General features: G+C 42.4%; 1 protein-coding gene across 8 annotated transcripts in view; it reads left to right on the top strand.

Moving 5' to 3' along the window:
* The window catches only part of SHOC1 (shortage in chiasmata 1), a 134,010-nt gene that overhangs the window by 17,880 nt on the left and 98,625 nt on the right, over positions 1-17,505 (top strand). For 7 of the 8 annotated variants that reach the window (XR_005600089.1, XR_005600088.1, XM_039543179.1 and 4 more), the window contains exon 5: positions 11,447-11,637. Coding sequence is in view for 5 of the 8 variants with exons in the window: in XM_039543179.1 (XP_039399113.1) it covers positions 11,447-11,637 (191 nt within the window). In the remaining 3 variants the exon portion in view is untranslated. Of the gene's footprint in view, positions 1-4,482; positions 4,645-11,446; positions 11,638-17,505 lie in introns of those variants that run through there. The other variant, XM_039543183.1, reaches the window with a different exon arrangement.

The following is a 17,505-nucleotide window of genomic DNA, read 5'->3' as shown; positions in this document are numbered from 1 at the left end:
AGTATATCTCAGTTTTTCAGTTTGTTTACTTTGGGTACTTGAGAACACTTCATATATAGTCAGCTTCCCTGTTTCCTCTATATAGCTAGTTAATCAATTTACATTACTTTGTTTATTGTTTGGGGTCTTTTGCACAGTAACAGGAGAGAGGAAAACAATTAAAAATATAGGAAAATGTGCTTGTAAAATTGGTAGGGGAACATAGGAGCAGATGTAATACTTGAATTTACTTTAAATAAAGTCACTGGGAATTTTCCTATGTGATGACTTCAGAGCTGGTATATAATTATTTAGCCAGAATATTGTTTTCAGTTGATACTTTGCACATATATTTTTTATTTAGTTAGTTTGTATGTTTATTATTTAATAAGGACTTGGTATTGCTTTTAGCAACACTTAATTATTATTTATAGTTTCCACTTAGTGCATTTGTAGCAGTGTCTGACAGTACTTTAAAAAGGTTTATTGAATCACCTACTGTATGAATAGAGGTGGAGTAAAAGAATGTACGCTGCTCTGTACGGTACATTCAGCTAAAATGCCTTAGGAAAAACAGGCATGTTTTGAAGATCTGGTTGCATATTTTAATTCAGTTTCTAAATCATAATACAGTTACCTTGGATAGCTGTAGGTAACTGTATTATGACAAACTGGAGAAATGGTCTGAAGAAAATAGGCTGAAATTCAATAAGAATAAATGCAAATTACTCCACTTAAGAAGGAACAAGTGCACACATACAAAATGGGAAATAACTGTATAGGCAGAAAGCGATCTGGGGGTCATAGTGGGTCATAAGCCAAGTGAGTGAACAGTGTAACATTGCTGCAAACAAACAAACAAAAACACCCAAAACCCAAATATCCTTCTGGGATGTATTAGCAGGAGTGTTGTAAGCAAGACATGAAAAGTAATTTTTCCGCTCTACTCCGCACTGATTAGACCTCAACTGAAGTATTGTGTCCAGTTCTGGGCACAACATTTCAAGAAAGATGTGGACAAATTGGAGACTGTCCAGAGAAGAGCAACAAAAATGATTAAAGGTCTAGAAAACATGACCTCTATGGGAAGATTTAAAAAAATGGGTTTGTTTAGTCTGGAGAAGAAAAGATTGAGGGGGGACGTGATAACAGTTTAAAGTACATAAAAGGTTGTTGCAAGGAGGAGGGAGAAAAATTGTTCTCTTTTACCTCTGAGGATAGGACAAGAAGCAATGGGCTTAAATTGCAGCCATGGCAGTTTAGGTTGGGCATTAGGAATATAATTCCTCACTGTCAGGGTGGTTAACTACTGAATAAATTGCCTAGGGAGATTGTGGAATCTCTGTCACTGGAGATTTTTAAGAGCAGGTTTGACAACACCTGTCAGGAATGGTCTGGATCAGGGGTCAGCAACCTACGGCATGCGTGCCAAAGGTGGCACACAAGCCGATTTTGCCTGGCACGCGGCTGCCAGCTGGGGTCCCGGCCGCCAACCCACTCAGCCCACTGCCAGCTGAGTGAACGGAACCCCAGGCTGGCAGGAGGCTGAGCGGGACCGGCAGCCGGGACCCCAGACTGGCGGCAGGCACACCCCCCGGCTCCCCCCTCACCGTGCTCAGGTTCTGCGGCTCCCGGGAGTGTGAGCCGCCGGGGTGCGGGGGCCTGAGCCTGCTGCGGGAGGGGTGGCGGCTCACATTCCCGGGAGCCGCAGAGCCCAAGCGTGGTGAGGTGGGAGCCGGAGGGTGCATGGGGACCGCCGCCCGCATGCATCTGCTGCAGGAGCCCCCCCGGGGGGGCACCGGGCCGCGGCCTGGGCAGGTGCGCCCCCCGGCTCCCCACTCACTGCACTTGGGTTCTGCAGCTCCCAGAAGTGTGAGCCGCGGCTGCCGCTGCCCTTCCCGCAGCTCCACGTGGAGCCAGCATCTAACCAGCACGGGCATGGTAAGGGGAGTCCCGGGGGGCAGTCTGGGAACCAGGGGAGGGTTGGATGGGTCAGGAGTTCTGGGGGTCCTGTCAGGGGGCGGAGAGTGGTTGGATGGGGCATGGGAGTCCTGGGGTCTGTCTGAGCAGGAGTGTGGACAAGGGTTGGGACAGTCATGGGACAAGGAGCAAGGAGGCTTATGTAGGGGGTGGGGTTCTGGGGGGCAGTTAGGGGCAGAGGTCCCAGGAGGGGGAAGTCAGGGGACAAGGAGCAAGGACAGGGGGTTCTGACGGGGGCAGTTGGGGTGGGAAGGCGTGGATGGGGGCGGGGCTAGGGCAGGGCTCTCCCCTCTTTTTTGATTGTTGAAATATGGTAACCCTAGGCGAGGTGGGAGCTGGGGGCACATGGGGGCTGGCACCTGCATACATCCACTGCAGCCTGCAGGAGCCCTCAGGGGGGCGCCGGGCCGCAGCCTGGGCAGGAGGGGCGGGGGGGCGCGGCTGCTCCCTGCTAGCAGTGCCGCCGCCTTTGCAGAGCTGCTGCCCCCGTGCACCACGCCGGCTCTTCCATGGCTGGGGCTCACTGCTGCCGTAAGCGGGACACTCTGGCTCTCCAGTGCATCCGGAAGGCGGCCCCTCCCTGCCGAGCTGCTGCAGCAGCCCAAGCCCAGCAAAGCCAGTGAGTGGACTCGGGGCGGGGGCCACCAGGGTGGGATGGAGAGGGCTCGTGCGGGGGGCTGTGCACCCTCCAGAGGAGTTCAGGGAGTGGGGAGGGGGAACCTGGCCTGGGGAGCAACTCCTGGGCAGGCTGGCCCCTGGGGTCTATAAAGGCTCGTTGGGATTTGCCCCTCAATTAACTGATGTGCGTGTGGGGGGCAAGGTGGAAGTTTCACCTAGGGGTCGAGATATCCTTGCTCCAGCCCTGCCCCAGGGGGGTGCGTGCCCCAGAACCACTGCACTAAACTTATAAAATCTGCAATTTAATTTAAATTTAAATGAATTTTCTTAAACATTTAAAAAAACTTGTTTACTTTACATACAACAATAGTTTATAGACTTATAGAGAGAGAGCTTCTAAAAATGTTAACATGTATTACCAGCACGCGAAACCTTAAATTAGAGTGAATAAATGAAGACTCGGCACACCACTTCTGAAAGGTTGCTGACCCCTGATCTGGATAATACTTAGTCCTGCTAAGTGTGCAGAGGACTGGACTAAATGACCTCTTGAGGTCCTTTCCAGTCCTGCTGTTCTATTATTCTGTGATTCAGATACAACCCTTGAGAAGCCTTCTTAATTATAACCAACAGTTAAAAATTTGTTTGTAAGATCCTAGAATGAGAAAACATCTCTATGTATTAACAGCTGTTTTTGACACGTTAGTTGAGGATAACTGTATTCCTGCCTAAACTTCTGCAATTTGACAGGTGGTTCATGTCTGCTCAAAAGTGAGCTAGATGGAAACATAAATTAGGGAATGAATTTATTTATTGATATCCCATTTACGGGAAAGAAAATATGCTTAATCGGTATTGTTAAGATAGCCTATTGTCACCTGGTTAAGAATTTTTATATATTTATAACATCTGCATGAAGCAATGATAGAAGCTCTCTGAGTCAACAGGTTTATACTCTTTATTTTTTGGCATATATATATATATATAGTTTCACTTGAAATATTCAGTTATCCTTTTCAGTTTGGATTGTTGTATGTATTTTTAAAGAAAAATTTATAGCATTTGAGAATGTACAGAGAAGAAAGGTCATTCTGGAATGAATAGTGATTAAAACGGTTCTGCTTTAGAACGAATACTTTCAGTTCTAAGGCTAGTTTAACACAAAAAAAGCAATGCAAACTGTATCCTGCTTTTTACCAAGACAAGAGCATCACTATAACCCGTTGCTCATCTCTACTTGCACAGTGAGTGATAATTCTTATGAGGTTTTAGTGACCCCATGCCCCTCACTTGGTAACATGTGCTGCTACCAGCCAAACTATTGTACAGACCAATAAACACAAATTGAAAAAGAAATAATCAGAAAATAAACTCTCAAAGCAGTTTTAATACAAAGACAGGGCAGTTGAGGTAACAGCAGTGAGTGATTTAAGAATCAGTTAGATGCCATCTCAGGGGAAATTAAATACTAAGTAGGCAGAAGCCTTATTAGACCAAATGGCCTTTACTTTTCACCAAATATATTCACAGCAACTGTTTATACTTTTGCATTAATTATTTATGCAGCCCCAATAAAGCTAAGGAAATCGGTGCCTTTATTAGTCTTCAAATTTGAAGTGTTTCTGACAGTTTCACTTCTTCTAATTTTTAATAAATCTTGATTTGGCCTATATACCACTGGAAAGATTAATTGGCATCACAATAATTAAGAACAGAGGATCAACTTGTGATTTAAGCGCTTTGCAATGTTGTTTAGTGTAAATAACAATGGTGACCTAAATCATTTTGGTATTTTAAGGTAGCACCCTCTACAGAGCAAAAGATTACATGCAGCAGTAACACTGAACATCCCCCACAAGAGGCTATTTAGGAAACTAAGTAGTCATGGTATGAGAGGTAAAGTGCTGTCGTGGATTAGAAACTGGCTAATAGACAGAAAACAAGGACCCGGAATACATGTGAATTTTCAACATGGCAAAGGTTAACATTGAGTATCTAACGGCTGTCCTAGAATTGGTGTTATTTAGTATGTTTACTAACGATGTGGAGATGTCAGTGAATAACGAGGTGAGTAAACTGGCAGATAATATCAAATGATTTCAGATTGTCAAAACTAAAGAATACTGTGAGGAAATTCCAGAGACTTCAGGAAAGCTAGATGAATGGGCAGCACAATGTCAGATACAATTTAATGTTGATAAATGCAAAATAATGCACATTATAAAGAATAATTGAAATTATCCATTCACATTACTGGGGTTCTGCCCAAGTCTCTCTCCTGAATAGCTACAGGAATCAGCTCAGTGAACATCTGTGTTCATTGAGCTGCAGGAAGCAAATATTAGAATTAGTAAGGAATGGGATGAAAGCTAATACTCAAAATGTTCTGATGCCTTTATGTAAAATAAGTGATAGACCTGCTCCTGGAATACTGTTTGATTTTGAGCTAGGCTAACAGTAAAGAAGTATAGCTCAGGGATTTAAGCAACAATATGCTTGTTTTACTGGACAGTTGTACTTGGGTTTTTTTTTAATCATAGTTCGGAACAGTAAATTGTCAAAGTATACTGCAGTATATACTGATATGTTCCCATCCACTCTAACCTAGAGAAGAGTGACTAGATATTCAGCATCTTTACTTATAGTTGGGTCACTGCCTATTATTAAGGTTGCCCATAAGGTTTCCATTATAAGACCCTGATATCAGTTGCCTATAACCTTGCCAAACTTTGGCCGCTGGAGTTGAAATTTTCCTTGCTGAATGTCTGCCTCCGGAATCTTTTTATAAAGTTTCAGTTAAAACGGTTCGGCCATTTCTGAGGACAAGGTTGGAAAAAAGTTGTTTTGCAATGTTAAAAACATTCAGGTGACCTTTTCTTTGAGAAGCTATAGTGCTTTGGCATGGAGATATATCTGTCTCATAGAGCTGGAAGGGACCCTTAAAGGTCATTGAGTCCAGCCCCTTGCCTTTACTAGCAGGACTAAGTACTGATTTTGCCCCAGATCCCTAAGTGTCCCCCTCAAGGACTGAGCTCATTACCATGGGTTTAACAGGCCAATTCTCAAACCACTGAGCTATCCCTTCCCACATAAAAATGTGTCAATTTCACAGAATATGAGGGTTGAAGGGGCCCCTTAGGAGGTCATCTAGTCCAACCCCTAGACAGATTTTTGCCTCAGATCCCTAAATGCCCCCCTCAAGAATTGAACTCACAACCCTGAGTTTAGCAGGTCAATGCGCAAACCACTGAGCTATATGCCTTTTACCATTGCTAGGAATAGCTGCTTAAATTTGGAAAAGTTATAAGCATTTGAACAATCTGTTTGCACATGTTCAATAGTCTGAGACATCTTTTAATTTAGTAGCTAAAAATCTCTGAAGAGCACAGTGAGCATGTTCCAGTCCCTCACAGCTCCTATTTGTGACTAAGGCCATGTCTACACTAGCTAGCTTACAGCAGCACAGTTGTACTGATGCAGCTATGCTGTTGTAAGATTACTTGTGTAGCTGCTCTGTGCCGATGGGAGACAGCTCTCCTGTTGACATAATAAAACCACCTCCACAAGCAGTGGTAGCTATGTTGCATACTACCACTTATGTGGCAAAACTTATGTCACTCGGGTTTGGGGTTTTTTTTCACATCCCTAAGCGACATAAGTTTTGCCAACATAAGTGGTAGTGTAGACGGCCTGAATCACATGCACCATTCTCACAGAATGACTGAGCATGCTGCAGCTCAGCACTGCAGGGGTGAAGATGGACACTCTCTACAATTGCTGCCCTCACCTGCTCTGGGCCAAGGAGTGGTTGGGCACCAGAACAGAGAGCAGGGAGTCTCTCTCTCTCTCTCTCTCATGCGAACAGTGGTCAAGAGGAAGATACCTGATGCAAGCACAGAAGGGACAAGAGGTGGACTGGGAGGGGAGGGAAATGTGTAGATTGGGTCAAGGGTGGTGGGGGGATAGATTGGGATTGTCTGGACAAGGAGACTGGAACTGGCAAATAGTAGTGAGCAGAAGAGACCGATCTTATGAGGAACCAGAATGTGGGAATAGAAGAGGGACTGGCTGGGCAAAGAAACTGGGACAATGAGCCAAGGAGGGGATGGGATAGCGACTGATATTGGATAAGTGGCCTAGAGAGAGAGACTAGATTGAGACTGAGAACTGCTAGGGGAGGGACATAACAGATCAGACAAGACGATAAGAGGGAAGAAATGGGGCTGGCTTGCAAGGAACTGGGACTGAGAATTTGTGGGGATAGACTGGGACTTGGGTGGAAAGTCTGGAGGAGGAAACTAGGACTGACGAGGCTTGGGGATTGGGATATGAAGCCTGAGAATCGAGACTGGGACTGGATCAACAAGGAGAATGGGACTGGGAGGAGGAACCAAGGGTGGAGAAGAGCCTACTTTGACAGGGACAGATTTCAGTGGGGCAGACAGAGTCAAGCTTGGGGAAAACAGGCAGAAGGTCTGTGTCCACAAGAGAGCAGTGCCCTCTAGAGCCTGGAATGGAACTCAAGATTTCTTTTTCTCACCATTCCTTTGTTGCCAGTAAATATCTTCGAACCCCACTGTCAAACTCTGTCTCTTCATCCTCTAGTGCTGATCTACGGAAGGATGGCAACCCACTAATGCTATCAGTTACTTTATTAGTTCAAGTGGCAGTGGATCTAAAAGTTCCAACCCTGCTGATGAACCACAAGGGTGTCAATAGGGTGCCACGTGATGGAATTTCTGTTTTTTCAGTTTGATTTTTAAAAAACCCTTGGAAATTATACACAAAACCTATATTTAAACATTATTAAGTTTGCAAAGTCAAGCATGCAAAAGTTAGGAAATACCAGGTTTAAGGTTGCCTATACAACCTTCATTTGGCCCCCTTGTGCATATGTACTGTGTTTAATTACATAATCCCATACTATTTTTCCTCAGAACCCCTACCCCATAGAGTGCACGGGATGGATCTATTCTGGGAAGGAATCAGGATTATGTAGTGAAGGAGGACTTTGTCTATATGATCCTTGCCTAATTTGTTGCCGAAGTTGGAAGGTGTGAGTGAATGAGGGATGGGATTTCAGGAAGAGAAAGGACAGTGTCATGGTTAAAGTAGTTGAATGCTCTCCCGAGGAAATGGATTCTATTTCTGCCTCTGCCACTGAGTTCCTGTTTGATGCTAGGCAAGTCACTTAAAACCACATTTTTCATAGGTAGTTAACAATTCTGTTCCTTGTTTTCTGGGTGTCCAACTTGAAACTCTTAGTCTGATTTGCAGGCTTACAATTGCAAATGAAGTGCAGAGGAAATGTGCTTTGAATATATAAAGTGCTATGTAATGCTAAGTATTCTGAACAATCATGTTCTAAGCATCTCAAATTGTGCACTCAAAATTATTATAAACTTTTTACCTTAATCTTTCTGTGCCTTAGCTCCCCCTCTGTAAAAAGGTGAAATACCACTCCCTCACCTCACAGGGATGTTGTGAAGATAAATTAACTAAGTTTGTGAAGCACTCAGATACTATAGCAGTGAGCACCATAGAAGAACCCAAGAGGAAATGAATAATTCTGTATTCAGAGCAGGGTTTGAATAGTGTACAGTATATAAGGCTTTGGGCTGCCCATTGAACAATAAGGATAAAACAAAATATTAAATAGCTTTTCATGAATTGAGCACCATCCATCCTGTGCACTGTATGAGGCAGCAGTACTGTGGGGAAAAATAGCTTATGATCATAGAATCATAGAATATCAGGGTTGGGAGGGACCTCAAGAGGTCATCTAGTCCCACCCCCTGTTCAAAGCAGGACCAATTCCCAACTAAATCATCCCAGGCCAGGGCTTTGTCAAGCCTGACCTTAAAAACCTCTAGGGAAGGAGATTCCACCACCTCCCTAGCATTCCAGTGCTTCACCATCTTCCAAGTGAAAAAGTTTTTCCTAATATCCAACCTAAACCTCCTGCACTGCAACTTGAGACCACTGCTCCTTGTTCTGTCATCTGCTACCACTTAGAACAGTCTAGATCCATCCTCTTTGGAACCCCCATCGTGTAATTAAAAACTGTATCATAATGTATACACAGTGGGCATGAATTAAAGTTGTGCGGGCAACCTTAATTCTGGCATTTCCTAACTTTAGAATGCTTGATTTTGCCACTATAATGTTTTTTAAACAAAGTTTTTTGAGTGTAACATGTGTAGATATTACTGAGAACTGTAACCTGTCCGTTTTCCGTAAGGTGAATTCTTTTGAATTTAAAATAAAAAGATCCTAAATGACTAATTCCAGAGGTGAGGTTGCAATAGTGTACGTGAAATTGGATTGTTGCTTGCAATAGTAAAGTATTAAATGGTTAAGATACTTGTCTATCTTAGGAATTTCAAGGGCACCATATTTAAGTGCTGCATGAACTAAAATGTATTATGGATACTGCTGATACTATTTGGGAAACTTGTAATTAATTATTAGTAAAGACATGCTGGATTGGATTTCGAAGTATCAACAAATGAGAACAAAACACTTGAGTAAATATTTTTCATTTGTGACTAATTTAAAATTTTTTGGGGGGTAAAATTTTCAAAAATATCATGAGTGACTGTGATGCCTAAATCCCATTGACTTCCAATGAGACTTAGGCTCCTAAGAGCCTAACTCGCTTTTTACAATGAGACTTAGGATCCTAATTCTCTTAGGTCCTTTAGAAAAATTTTCCATATCATTAGGAACTAAATAAATTCATAAGTAATAATAGTAGTTTATACAGTGCTTTTTATTTTCAAAGCACAAACTACAGTAATAAATGATAAGGTTACCTATATAGAACAGGCTATTTTTAAAGGCAAAATATTTACCACTTTTCCAATTTGCCCTTACTAAAGGCTCAATTCTACAAGGTGCTGAGCATGCTAGCCTCGATCCAGAAAGTACTTAAGCATATGCTGAACAGTAAATACGGGAGTAGTCCTATTGACTGCATTGGGATTACTTACATGCTTGCAGTTCAACATGTGCTTTGCTAGCTTAAGACTAGCGTGCACAGCATCTTGAGGGTTCAGACCTAAAGTGGTGTTCTAGTCCAATGTATTTCAATAGCATTTAAAGGTATGTCCTTTCTCACTCCAAATGATCCTATTTTTTGCTTTCTTCTACAGTATTACACAGAAATAAAGCTTTGTTAAAATTTATTATTAAAAAGAAATAGATCAGATGCATTTTCTCTCCTAATTAGTTTGCTTTTGACTGATTCTGTTTTAATAGTGGTTTCTGCTGAGAAGTACTTTGATCAGGGCTGTGCACATTGATAAACTCCATGGAATGCAGCTTTGATTTTTTTTTCCTTTGGCAGACTATTTTGAATATAATTCAAGATTTCCAATTTGTTTCATATAAAATTTAATCTCAGCAAAAGGCCCTAATCATATTTGCATGTAAATTTAGGGTGAAATTGAGCACTTGGTGCAACTGTGCTGATGTCCATGGTGTTGCACCTGTTTACATTAGGTTTGAACTTCGCCTTAGCATCATTGCATTGTCCTTACTTGGGACACCAAATTGCCTGGCAGTGTGTTAGTAGTATGTGTTATTTTCTGCAATATAGAAAATTCAAAGATATAAAAGTATATAGTAAAGATGTCTTCTTTCTCACTTCTTTCTTATATTTCTAGCTAAATCTGAGGTACCACACACTGAAATTCAGTGATAGTGAGGTCTCATGTGAACACTTCCATTCTTGAACCAAATTCAGACCTGTGGTCAGTACAGGTAGATGTAACTCAGTTCAATGCACCGATTTATGGAATCATAGAAAATGTAGGACTGGAAGGGACCTCAAGAGGTCATCACCTTCCCTGAGGCAGGGCCAAGTAAACCTAGGCTATCCCTAACGGGTATTCATTTAACCTGTTCTTAAAATCCTCCAGTGATGGGAATTCCACAACCTTCCTCGGTAAACTATTCCACTATTTAACTACCCTTGTAGTTAGAAAGATTTTTCTAATATTTAACCTAGATCTCTCTTGCTATTGACTAAGCTAATTATTCCTTGTTCTACCTTCAGTGGACATGGAGAACAATTGATCGCTGTCCTCTTTGTAACAGACCTTAACATATTGGAAGACTGTTATCAGATCCCCCCTCAGTCTGCTTTTTTCAAGACTGCACATGCCCCATTAGTTTAATCTCACAGGTCATTTTTGTTGCTGTCCTCTGGAATCCCTCCAGTTTGTCCACACTTTCTTAAAACATGGCATGCAGAACTGGACACAGTCACCAAATCTGAATTTAGCCTTCCTATACACCTCTACCCCGCTATAACACGGTCGTGGGGAGCCAAAAATCCCTACCACATTATAGCTGAAACCCCGTTATATCAGGGTAGGGGCAGCAGGGCTCTGGCGGTGATATAAAGAGCTGCGGGCTCCAGCTCCAGGCTCCCGCTGCTGCGGGTAGCAGTGGCAGGGCTCCAGCGGTGGTTTAAAGGGCCCAGGGCTCCCCGCAGCAGCCAGAGTCCCGGACTCTTTAAAGCACCGCCGGAGCCCCGCTGCTACCGCACTATACACAAGCCCGTGTTCTATTGGGTCGCGTTATAGCGGGATAGAGGTGTATATATTTTTGGTCACAGACCAGGCATAATTAGATTGTGTCTAATCATAATATAAGTGCACTGTATCATTGCCAGTCTTTGTCAGACAATCATTTTCAATGTTGAAAGAGATATTGTTATAAAAACATAAGTTATTGTATAATGGGGTTTAATAGATTGAGGAATCACGACTGTATGCAGTAACTTTATATTACATAGAATGTTTTTGCAAAGAGCTGCGTAAGCATCAGAATGCATTGAAAAAACTCACTTTCTGGATTTTAGGAAACCAATTTCATGCACAGAATTCCATATTAATAATGAACTAATAGAAGTTGTTCCAAGTTCAAATCCCTACTCACAGACTGACACAGAAGAAGCCTATTTACTTATCAAGAATGACTACAAAGAAGAATTCACCCAAGTTATTTGTGTTAAGCCTGACTACGTCCCAGTACTTAAAGCACAAGATCAAGGTAACTAATCAAGTTTACTAATTTCCCTTACTTATAGTGATTCATTCGTAGTTTTTCCATCTGTAGGTTACTGGTTTGAAAACAGATCAAGGCCCTGATTCTGCAAACACATGTATTTGCTTAACCTTACACATGGGTCCCTTTCACTCAAATTTCACTCCAATATGCTTGCAGGATTAGAATGATTATCTGCCACGACTGAAAGATAATACCTGTTTGTTGACCTGTATGAAAGGACTTGGTAGTCACATTTTCAGCTCAATTCTTAGTGAACTGGTATCCACTTAACAGAAACCACTATAAAGTTCACATTAATTGGCAGCCTCAGCAATTCAAGAACTGAATGGCCGATGGATAACAAACTACCTTACAATCTTAAGTGGTGGTCCCCAAATCAGGCAGACTCATGCTGGAATCAGGAAGCATGCACTGACATTGTCTATGTTGTACTTGCTTGTTGGGGGGTTGATGGTGTGCTCTGGGATAGCAGTACTGCCTAATGGCAATACAACAAAGTGTAACACCTCACAGCAAGATTCCAATGGGCGATTTCCCTGGCAGTTACAGTTTAGGACCACAGTTTAGGTCCAAAGGTTGCCTTGCCTAGTGTCTATAATTTCGGATAGTGTCACCCTCTGGTGGGAGTTGGGGGGAGGTAGGAAACCCAGGCCCACACTACCTCATCGGGTTCTTATCCAGGGCCCTTTGAAGCGGTAGTCCTTGTACATGGACTAGGGCCTGATACCCATAAGTGCACTCCCTGGGTCACTTCCTACCCCTTGTTCCAGTCCCTCCGATGTCCCTATTGTGTTCAGCTCTGATCCATGTCCTGAACCTCCTATGGTGGCAATGGTGAGTCCTCACCTTCAGCTACCACAGTCAACAGGCTTCCAGTGGTTTGCCTATGAAGCTCGATCCCGGTAGCTTGGAGTCCTGATGGCTTCCTGGTGGGAGGCTGCTGCACCTGACTGCTGTCCTCCACAGTCAGCCCAAACAGAGTTGTGCTGCTCTCTTTTGAATGCTCCAGCCATTGGGAGCATGCCCAGCAGAGGCACAGGCAGGTAGCTACCTATGTCCAGAGAAGCTCCTTAACCCTCACCTTGCTGGTGCAGGGTTGCCAATCCTCCAAGATTGTCCTGGAGCCTCCAGGAATTAAAGATTAATCTTTAATTAAAAATTATGTCATATGATGAAACCTCCAGGAAAACATCAAACCAAAACTGGCAACCCTAGGTTGACACACCATGTTGCAGTGCTCTTTGAATAAAAAGAAGACTGCTATTATGGCCCCAGTCCAGCAAAGCATTTAAACAAGAGTAGCCCTTTTGAGTTTAGTGGGACTACTCATGGGGTTAAAATTACTCATGTAATTCAGTGCTTTGCTGATTTGGGGCTTGTAGCGGGGTGGTTACCCCACTCCTGCCCTGAAGGGCTTAAAACAGCCCTGGGAGAGGGCTGTGGCAGGGAAAGCAGCTACTAGGCTGATTGGGGAAGCAGCTGCAGCTGGGCCATGCCCCAATCAGGCCTTAGCTGGCCCTATATAAGAGTCTGGGAGCCAGGAGCCCAAGAGTCTCTCTCTGGCTGTAGAGGAAGAAGGGCCTGGCTGCAAGGTGCTAAGTAAGGCACCTAGACTGGAGCAGGGCTGGGGAAGAGCAAGAGGAGCTGGGAGCTCCGAGCTCCAGCCTTGGAAAGCCCCAGGCTGCAGGTACTGGGCTGCAGGGGACAGCCCAGGAGTAGGCAGAAGGCAGTAGGTTCAAAACCCCCTTTGCCTATGAGGAGTGGCATACACTACAGTCCACACCAGTGAGTGGGGGCTGGATGGGGACTTGCAGTAGCCTAAGACTGAGGCAAAGTGGGGATAGTGGGTGGGAGTTCCCCTGGGATGGGGAGACCCTGAGACTGAGGGTGTTCTGCAAGGGGGGGCAGAAACCCAGTAAAGGGGCACCAGGTCCTGGGAGGGACATGGGAGCCAGAGTGAGGTAAGGCAGATCACCGGCCTGCAGAAGGTGCTCCTGGCTGGAAAATGAGCTAATTCCTGAGGATGACCAGCAGGAGGCACCGCAGGGGTGAGTCCGCACCCTTACAGGGATCCAGGCTGTCAACTTATCTGCATTAAAGTGTCTTTTTAAAAAATAAACAATTTAGGCCAACCAGTCATTTAAAACATATAGAGAGAGAGAGAGAGAGAGAGAGAGCACTCAAATGCAGTATTAAAATATTACCTGCATACTAATGTAATACTGTGTACACACATATCAAACTAAGGAGTATGATGTGTTTCTAGAATATGATCACTCCATTAATACAGGAACTCATTGTGCTAGGCACTTTACAAACTGGGCAATTCATTTTAGAGCAAGAGAAGCTTCTCACACAGCTGCTCAGCTGTTCTAGTCTGCCACAAGTAACTTCTGCTTTGGCAGAAGACATTCTTTTGTCCCTTCAAGGTGGTCATTGACTGGGTCATTAGTGACTAGCAGTAGAAATGGTGACCTTTTCCAACCACCTAACAGGACCCAAAGGATTATCATCAGCTTTCATTTGCAAACTCTTCCATCGATGGGCAAAACAAGTAGGCGTTTCTCCCAATTATCTCATGCCTCTGTTTTCCTCTCTTCTCAATAGTAATCTCCCCTTCTTAGCCTGGGCCACCATCAGCCCCAAATTATCTTAATGTATGAAGCAGGAGTTCCCAATTTCTTTGGAAAAAATATTAAGATATATTTAAATACTATTGCATTCCTTCAATAAAAACAAAAAACATCAAAACAAATTTGATTCCATGGCCAAATTGGATTCAGGCAACATAACTTTGACTGATACTATGTAGGCCATTATTACTTGTAGCCAAAGAAACCACCAACAACAAAAATCTGAAATATAAGATCCTGAACTGTCACAATATCTTGATAATGATAGTATCATGCCCTTTTTAGTGGGACTAAGTTATCTGGACAATCCCTGGAAAAAAGCTCTTAAGGGTTGATTCAAATGGAACAACCTGCCATCTCAGTCCAGCTCTTTCATCAGGAACAAAAAAAACCCTTATACCAAAAGTATAGATGGGTTCGCAATCCAATTCTTCGGGCATTTTGATGTCCTAGAGTCAGTATATGTTTTTCTAATATTGCAGAACAGAGGACAACACGTTTCCTCCTTCAACAACTTAAGCAACAAATAAAGAAAATTTGCCATTAAACATTTCCCTTTCTCCTGCTGTATCAGACCATAGCATTCTAAGTGTTATACAAAAAAGTGGTATCTGACAGAAAAACCAAAGATTTATGTATATTAAAAATAAAGAATAAATTTATTCAGACATAGGATCATAACCCCAGTATGACACTCAAAACATCATCCAGATAGTTTATTCATGTAGTGCCTGCAATGATAGGTGGTTTCAGACCTTTTTGAGTTTATATAATATAAACAAGATAGTGTACAGAATATATTCCTTGACTTATTTAAGAAATGTCTCAAAAGATCAAGAATACTACATTTCCTTTCCCAGCTATGTCAAATTGTTCCCATAGCTTGCAGTTAAAGGGAAATCTATATCAATTTATGTCCATGTCATTTGGCATATTATCTTTTGCTACAGTGTTGTCCAAATTGATGAGGTCTTGTTAGCGCAAATGAAGAAAGAGCATTTAAATCTGCATTATTTGGACGACCTACTGTTGAAAATTTACTTAAAGGAACTTTCTCTCCACATAGTCCAGTGAATGTACTAATGGGAATTCATAAACAAAAAACCTCCTTGATATAATTTCCAGGTCTTGTCTAGCAGGGAGCTTACCATTAAAGACATCTCAACTGGTAATTCTCTAATTATTTTAATTTCTAAAAATCCAGGGCTTGATTCTCCACTCACTTCACCAGTTTTACACAAGTGTAACTCTACCAAAACCAACAGTGTTTCAGCAATGTAAAACTGATGTAACTGAATGGAGAATGAGGCCCTCAGTTTTTAATTTCTCTAATGTTCTGTTCAGGCAGCTGCCTCCCAATCTCTGCAGTTCAATTCTCGTTGGTATTGTGCACACAGATATCCAGACAGAAATGTGGCATCCCTAAATACTTTAATTTTCTTCCTGAAATAACTGGGATTAACTTGCTTAATTCTCTCATAGTGCCTGCACCCTAGCAGTCAGCAATGTCACTGCAGCCCTGAATCACAAAATTCCCAGGAACATCTCCACATTTCAGTGTGAGCAACAGCTGGGAAATGGTGGCATATATAAAACTGCCAAAGAGGAACAAAGAGCACAAATATGAATAATAAAGCCATGAGAATCCCTTATTTCTGGAGAAGCAGAGCCTGTCTACCAGATACATATCAAGATAAACCTGAAGGCTGACTGGCCCAGTTGCACATTGTGGAAAAAGGAATGGCAATTGATAGGTCTTGTTAGGGCCCCTTCAAAGTACTTAGGTTCTTTTGGAGTACAAGACAAAGGAGATGTCTACTGTACATTCTTCCTCCACCCCCCTTCCACATTTTCTCCCTAAAGGAAGAGAAGGAGCAAGAAGTTTATTTTTCTGCTTCCCTACTGGGAAGAAAGGTGGTTCACACAGTGCAATTCCTTCCCTGATAATACTTTGTCTTCTCATAAACTTTCAGATTAGTGAGGCCTCAATGTGTACAGTACAATGTGCCTAGAACACCCCAGATATTATGTATAAGGACTTCATTCATTAATCTGAAATTATGATTCACAATATACTTATTGCTCCAGATTGCATCACAGTTTTTTGCATATAAACACCATCCAAAGCAGTTGCTAGAAGTTTACCACTTTGGGAAAGTGAAACTATCCGATCACTTAAATGGCGTTATGTCCCAGAGCCACATAGAGGACCCGGGTGGCTCTTGGTACAGCATTGTACAAGATATGTTTACTAGTAAAGATACCATTCCTATCAATAATGCAGGCATATTGTGGTTAATAGTTGAAAGTACACTAATCTTAATTCACCTGATAACATTAAAAGCACTTTAAAAAAAGTACACACACAAAAAATCAGATGCCTAAAGTTATGTTACATACCTCAGAAAACTTCATCAAGGATATTTATTTCTGTTCAAGGTCTAATTTACTCGTGAATATTTGTATATATTATACACATTATAGGAGTTCAAAGAGAGGCTAACTGCTTGCTCCGTAGTTTGGTCAATCTCTTTACAAGTTTTACATTACCTAATTGTTACTTTGACACTTTAAACAACTTTAATAGAGCTAGATTTCCATAGATAACTGTCTCTGAAAGAGAAAAAGAAGAGTACGAAATTTGGACAATAAAAATGTTTAATTATATTTAACTGCAAATTAAAAATAATAATTTAGTTTACTTAAAAAGAAAACAATTTAATTATTAAGAAAAACTTCTTTTCTGACTCATTTTAATAAACTCCCTTCCTGTACCCTTTTGGAGTATTTATAGACTCATAGACTTTAAGGTCAGAAGGGACCATTATGATAATCTAGTCTGACCTCCTGCACAATGCAGGCCACAGAATCTCACCCACCCACTCCTGTAACAAACCCCTAACCTATGTCTGAGTTATTGAAGTCCTCAAATTGTGGTTTGAAGACCTCAAGCTGCAGAGAATCCTCCAGCAAGTGACCCGTGCCCCATGCTGCAGAGGAAGGCGAAAAACCTCCAGGGCCTCTGCCAATCTGCCCTGGAGGAAAATTCCTTCCCGACCCCAAATATGGTGATCAGCTAAACCCTGAGCATGTGGGCAAGACTCACCAGCCAGCACCCAGGAAAGAATTCTCTGTAGTAACTCGGATCCCACCCCATCTAGTTTGGCTGTGCCCCTCTCCTATGACTATGCAGGAGCAGAATCAATGGCCTATGGCA

Source organism: Mauremys reevesii, linkage group 6 (assembly GCF_016161935.1).
Source record: "Mauremys reevesii isolate NIE-2019 linkage group 6, ASM1616193v1, whole genome shotgun sequence".
Lineage (NCBI taxonomy): Eukaryota > Metazoa > Chordata > Testudines > Geoemydidae > Mauremys > Mauremys reevesii.
This window is presented reverse-complemented; position numbering and strand designations above follow the sequence as displayed.